The 6,447-nt window shown below is 45.2% G+C and overlaps 1 protein-coding gene across 1 annotated transcript in view; it reads left to right on the forward strand.

The window, feature by feature from the left end:
* The window catches only part of RYK (receptor-like tyrosine kinase), a 130,890-nt gene that overhangs the window by 80,214 nt on the left and 44,229 nt on the right, over positions 1–6,447 (forward strand). The window contains exon 7 of the mRNA XM_019513026.1: positions 1,828–1,928. Coding sequence (XP_019368571.1) covers positions 1,828–1,928 — 101 coding nt within the window. The remainder of the gene's footprint in view (positions 1–1,827; positions 1,929–6,447) is intronic.

Consider the following 6,447-nt stretch of genomic DNA (forward strand, 5'->3'; position numbering starts at 1 on the left):
CTTGCTGGGGTCGTTTGACCCCAGTACTCTTCCTGCCATGGCAGGGGGTCGGACTAGATGATCTACTCGGGTCCCTTCTGACCCTACCAACTATGAAATTGTTGGATTTCTTTTTCCTTCTCTTCCCACCATTTGTTTTTGGCTCCTCCTCAATTTGGGTAGCTCCCTAGTAATAAGTACTTGAGGCCATTACTTGGTACCAGGTCATTGAAAAAAATGAGGTCACTTTTTTTTTTTCTTATTTTGATTTTTTGGTTCTGTTTTTCCATTGAAGCTAATTGTGATGAATATAAGAATAAAATGCACATCCTTTAAGGCCTTCCAAAGAGAAACATTGGCACCTACAGTCCTTTCATAGACACTTTCATTCTTTTCTTTATTCCAGTGGCTTTATTCCTGGGCAAATACTATATTGTCTAGAAAATTGCCTGAAAAAAAGGATAAAAAGCTTTGCATTACAATTTAAATTCCGTCTACACTTGCTTTCTGTCAATTTAAAATTTTTTTGAGTTAGTTCCTAGAAAGTGTATAAGCCAGGGGTTGGCAGCCAGCAGCCCCTGGAGCCTTTGGATTCAGCCTGTGGAGCTCTGCCTTTGGCAGCATTCAGTGGCAGGGGGGCTCTCCCTGCGCTGCATGGCAATCAGCCACCCAGGGCTCTGTCAGAGGACAATCACTGCCCATGCCATGCTGCAGTTGGGTGGCATAGGCTATTGCGGGGGTGGGTTCACCGCACTACATCACAGCTGAGTAGCAGGCAGTAGCTGAGTCCTACCTAATCCCTCCAACCCTATGCTGGGTGATTTTTGCCCTCCCCATTTCCCTCCATCCCCCTGGAAAACATTGCTGAGCCCTGGTATAAGCTATGAAATCTGTAGTACCTTTTTTTTTTTTTTAATGGTAATTTAATAAAAGCACTTAAGTTTGTCGTTAGGGGACCTTGTGATTTACCAGGATAGACAGGGTGACCATACTTCCTAGTTTGTCCGGGACAGTCCCCAATTTTCTAGGCTGGTTCCAACCGATTGGTGAAGATTAAAACAAGCATCCCAGGTGTGGGACACAGTCCAGTGGGGAGGCAGAGTGGTGCAGTGCACCAGGTAAACAAGCAGGCACTACCACTGTCTGCCTGCCTGGTGTACCATGCTGCTCTGCCTTTGCCTCTGCCTGCAGTGGTACTGCTGACTTGGGAGGGGGCAGGGTCCTGCATGTCCCAAATTTTGTTATGGTCACCCTAAGTGAGGATCCTGCTGAGCTGTTGATAATTGAAAACTGATTTGGCACAATTGACAGCCTCGGAGACTCCCACGGATTTAAATAGTGGCAGAAAAGCACTTCAGTTCAAATGGTAATGAGTGTGAAAGCATAACTGGTATATGTCGGTGCTACGCTCAGGCTGTTGCTGTGAGTCCCTCAGTTTTTTATGATTATTATTCCATCTTGACAGAAGACTGTTGATAAAATAAGAAAGGAATCTGCCTGGAGAGATATGTTGTCATGTATATTGTGAGAGAGCATACCTCTTGTCAGATGTACCTCCTTTTATATTTTAATAGGGATCAAAAACCTGGGAAATGAAACAAAGTACATAAGCCAAATACATGAAAAACCTTAAGTGTTTCAGAGAAGTAAGAGTAGCATTGTAGGCTGAGAAGTTGATCTGCAGAAAATGCCCCGAAGTCGCATCATCACTTTTTTGCCTGGGTGCTACAGATATTTTTTTCCCCCCAAGGCTTAACCTTTTTATGTGCTGGGATTTGAAGGGAATTTAAGAATGTTGTGGTATGGAAACAAACCTAAATATTCTGTTAATTTTTGTTTTTAAAACAGCATTAGTGACAGCAGTAGCTCACAAGGCTTATCCCAGCCCTCCACACAGACAACACAGTACCTGAGAGCTGACACCCCTAACAATGCAACGCCAGTAACCAGTAAGTGTTAATCTAATTAGTCTAATCTAATTACATACATTTCCAGCAGGTGACACCAGGCTGACCTGAGGTCTCAGTGATCATGAGTGTCCTAATAACTATACGTATAGACCAAGAATGATGAGCATGAACAAGATCTGGGCTGGGCATCTCTGTCTAGCTTATGCTTCCTGAGTCCCCGTCAGTGCTGCACCTCTTTTCTTTTAAGGCTTCATTCTGTAAAGCAGAGTCCCATAACACGTGGTCTTGGATCCCAGGCATCATCACAACAATATGACCCTGTGGTATGACAGCAAAGTGAATCAGTAGTGGGAGTGTGCAGGGTGAGAAGGAAACGGGGAGGGGTAATTGTTGGAGGAAGAAACAAAAGTTTGATGGGAAACCAAGAAGCAGCAAAAGAAATGTAGATGCATGTTAGGGGAACTTTAGTTGTTAATGAAAATGTCCCTGGTCTTGTATCTTTCAAGGTCACTGAGGGCTCTGCCCTTATTGTCAGTGGATGAGGCTCAAGATTGCCAGCCCAAACAGTTTTGTTTGTTTGTTTGTTTTTTACTGACAAACTGCAAGCGGTTTACTGATGAATAAACCTTTTTATTTACATTTTTTTTTACTGTTAGGAAGAAAAAGGTGGGTTGGGATCACTGTAAGGCTGTAGCAATATTTTTACACCCTGCTGTCCCCAGCTCAGGGGTACGATGCTCACCCATATGCTGACACCCCTGACTGCACCCCAGACCATGCTGCCCTCCCAGCCCACCCCCAGTGCCCCTGATTTCATCCTAACTGCAAGAAACTACAGAGCCTTAGTGGGCCATACAGCCCTGCCAGACAGGTGCTGAATAGCACTCCTGCTTAGACACCAGGTATCACTGCTCCACTCTCTCTGTCCAATGTAAATACATGGTGGTGAATCTGGAAATGAGTTGAGGTTTTATTTTTATGGAGGCTCAATTACTTTTATGGAATTTATAGATGGATAAGTATGTTTGGGTTGTTTTGTTTTTGGGTTTGTTTGTTTTTTTTTAAAGGGCCACCTGTAAATGGGCACTTTTGCAACCCTGATAAGGAGAAGCAAAACAAAAAAACCCCAAAAAAAGTTGTACAAGAGAATTTGAAAAGGTTAAGGAAAGAAAACAGATAAAGCTCAAAAACAGATTTTAAAAAAGCTGTAATGACTGTTCTTTGCTTGTGCTATGGAAGACAGGGAAAGGTGCTGTTCATAGGTTGGCTGGATAAGGGAGCAGTATATGCAAAAGTTCAGTGCATATTTTAAATCATTAATTTTCTGACAGTAGACTGCACCCTTGTTGTCCCCTCCCCCCATCTTAATCCTTCCACAATACTGAAAACCAGTCCATTCCTTCCTGAATTAATCTCCCTCTCTTCTGTTTCCCTTTTTTGATGTGTTGTATCTGTTTTCACTTTAGTTGGTCTCATTGGAAAGCCACTTGAAGTCTGGTAGGGGAACTGAGGTGACCTTTCTATAGTAGATGTGATTGGGAAACTCACCTGTGAAATGGGGAGTGCAACACCACTTACCATATTTACTTGACTACAAGACAACCCAAATAATTAGATGCTATATAGGAAAAATTATGAATTTCTTATAATTTTCCAGGTATAGAATCTAATCAATTAGAGGTTTGTCTTAAATTTGTCCCCTCCCCACTGCTACAGCAGGGAAAATAAATCTAGGGTTAAGGTAACAACCACACCCTCTGACTCCATCCAACTTCTTCCCCCTCTCCTTACTGTCAGACCCTCCTCTCCCTGAGCACATGGAAGTGTGAGACAAATTTAAAAAAACTGACCTTGATAAACATAGTTGTAGGCTTCATCCAGAATTGAAATATTTACCTCTTTTTGAAACTGCTTCAGGTGTTTGCACAGGTACTCCATAAACACACTTTTAAGGAGACCTTTTGCACTTACTTATGTATAATACAAACTATGCATGATAGTCCAAAGCCAAAAGACTCCTGATTTACTATGTAGTTCATTGTGCTGGGCCCCAGCAGAGTCAACAGCATTTCAATTGGTGCTGACCCCAGAGCTCAGCACTACTCTGTGTGTGTGTATACTCCAGATGTCTCCCACAAAGGATGTGTGCGCTAATTAGCCCCCCACTTATGACTGGAACTGGGTGTTCTTGTCACGAGTTTTAGGATCCTCCAAAAATTCATGTACAGATGAGATGTAGGGCAGCCTGGTTCTGCTTCAGCTCATGGAGGGCAGGTCCACACTAATCGTATGCAACAAGCTGAGAGGTGATATTTGCCAGACATTTAAAGTTGATGAAGAAAAAGAAATGGGAAAGAAAGGTGCAGATTGGTTGCGAGAGTGAAGAGGAAGTCTAAAGGTATTCAGTGTAGTGGTTAACCATGAGTAGAAGAAGAATCAGTGCTGAAGGGGACTATGCTCAATGGGAATTTATCTTATTCAGATTGGCTGCACTTATCTATTCTTCTGGTAGGTCATGTATCTGGGTCTATGAAGGCAGTTTTCCTTAAGTGTTCCTGGGGATAACTTCTTCTGGCGTGGTTTAGTACTTGCCAGGGTGTTGGGGCTTAAAGCCCACTTTATGGAAATGGAAGGCTCTTCCCTAGCTTGCTCCTGTGGCCATATGGCTGAGTGCAGGCAAAACTTGGGGGCATCTGAACCCCAAACCTCTGGACTTGGGCCTGCATGTAGGATGCCTGCCAAATGACTTTGGAAATATCTGAAGCCCCTCGTGGGAATGGAGGATATTTGCCAGTTGTAGTGCCACTTATGATTCTGGACTGACTCATGCATTTGCACTTCATAGATTCATAGATGCTAAGGTTGGAAGGGACCTCACCAGACTTGATTTGGCTTGGATCACGAAAAATTTATTTAAAAAAAAAAAAAAGGTTCCTATGATCATGTTTGTCGCAGGGCACTTAGGTCCCTGCTCCTAGAAGAGCAGAAACTGCATGGGGAGAGCCCAAAGAGCCAGACAGGAGCCCAGGTACAGGTTGCCATGGCAGCTAGCTAATGAGGAAACTAGCCTGCAGCTGGCCGGAAGGGGCAGGGTCCTGGGCCCATATAAACCTCAGGACGGGGACTAGGGGGTTCAGTTCTCTGCCAGCGGCCAAGGGGGAAGGAGCCCTCTTACAGTGAGTGAAGAGAAGAGACCTGACTAAGTTCTGCTCCTAGTAATGTAAAGGGGCAGAGCACACCTTCTGCAGTAAATGTTATGTTACAGCCCAGGGGCTTATGTTTTGTTTGCTGTTTCATAACAACTGGTGGTTTGGGTGAGGCTATTTGAGGAAGGAGGCAGCCTCATTGGGGGCCCACTGCAGCATGGGGACCCTGGCACCAGAGAGGGCACAGTATTTGGGGTGCACAGACCCCGCTGCCAGAGGGCACAGCATTTTGGGCTGTGGAGAGCCCAGCGAGGACAAGAGGCCGAATTATATTGAGGCCTAGGTGAGACGATGCCAGTACCACCTTCAAGGCTTGGGGCCTGGTAAAGGGGCGGTTGGAGCCACGCATATAGCCCATAAGACTGGGTTGTCCCCGGGACATCTATTTTGAAACGGGACCCACAGGGTTCAAAGAAGTCCATCCGGACTGTGCGCAAGTAGGCTTAAAGGCAGCTTCCCTTCTCATTACAATGACATCAAGACGTGGCGGGCGAGAATAGAGGGTGCCCAGCAGGCTGTATTGGCACAGTTGAGGGGCCCTAGGGGTAACATGGCCACCCTTTAGGACCCCATCCCATGACAATGTTTCCCCAATATGGGCCATGTGTCTTAAGTCATGCTTAGTGTTGGCTATATTTGATCGACTTCATAGTTGAGTTTCCATGATTTTTGGCAGCTGTTTAATGATAGACAGTATATTTAATGAGGTTTCCTTGTATGTGAATGGAAGACAAGGGGCTTTTTTCCCTATGCTGATAAGGGGCAAAAAAAACCCTCATCTTGTATTCAGGTAAATATGTTCAGTGAAAGATTGCCTCTTTCCCAATGTCATATGCTAGAACTGTGTGTTCAGGTGCTGCTGGCTGGACCCTGTGTGATGGCTTGAGCATGCTACGGTAAAAGGGAGCAAGTTCCAGAAGAACCTAAATGTCATTCCCTTCTGGGTAAAACAAAACAACAGTAATGTTAGTGAGGGTTTTTAGTAGAGGTGCACCAATATATCGATCGCATATCAGATTGGCTCCAACAAAAGGGAAATTGACATTATCAGCTATCCGTTCTTTTTGGCCAGTGTAGCAGATAATGTCCACTGATAAATATAATTAATGGATGCCTGGGTTCCCTAGGGAAATGGCAGGTTTCCCCTTGTAGGCGGGCAGCATTCCTGCTTGGGGTTGCTGAAAGCAGGACGCAAGGTGTGCTGTGTGCATATGCATGCACATGGGCAGGAGCACAGCTGGGCAGCATGGAGAGCAGGTCCCTGCAGGTAAGTCTGTGGAGGAGAAGGGGGGGGGGGCATGGCAGGGGGGGCAGATTGTGGCCTCCCCAATGAGGGGGGGATGGGGCTGGGG

This window comes from Gavialis gangeticus, unplaced genomic scaffold (genome assembly GCF_001723915.1).
Source record: "Gavialis gangeticus isolate Ggan-Ray unplaced genomic scaffold, GavGan_comp1, whole genome shotgun sequence".
NCBI classification, from domain to species: Eukaryota; Metazoa; Chordata; order Crocodylia; family Gavialidae; genus Gavialis; species Gavialis gangeticus.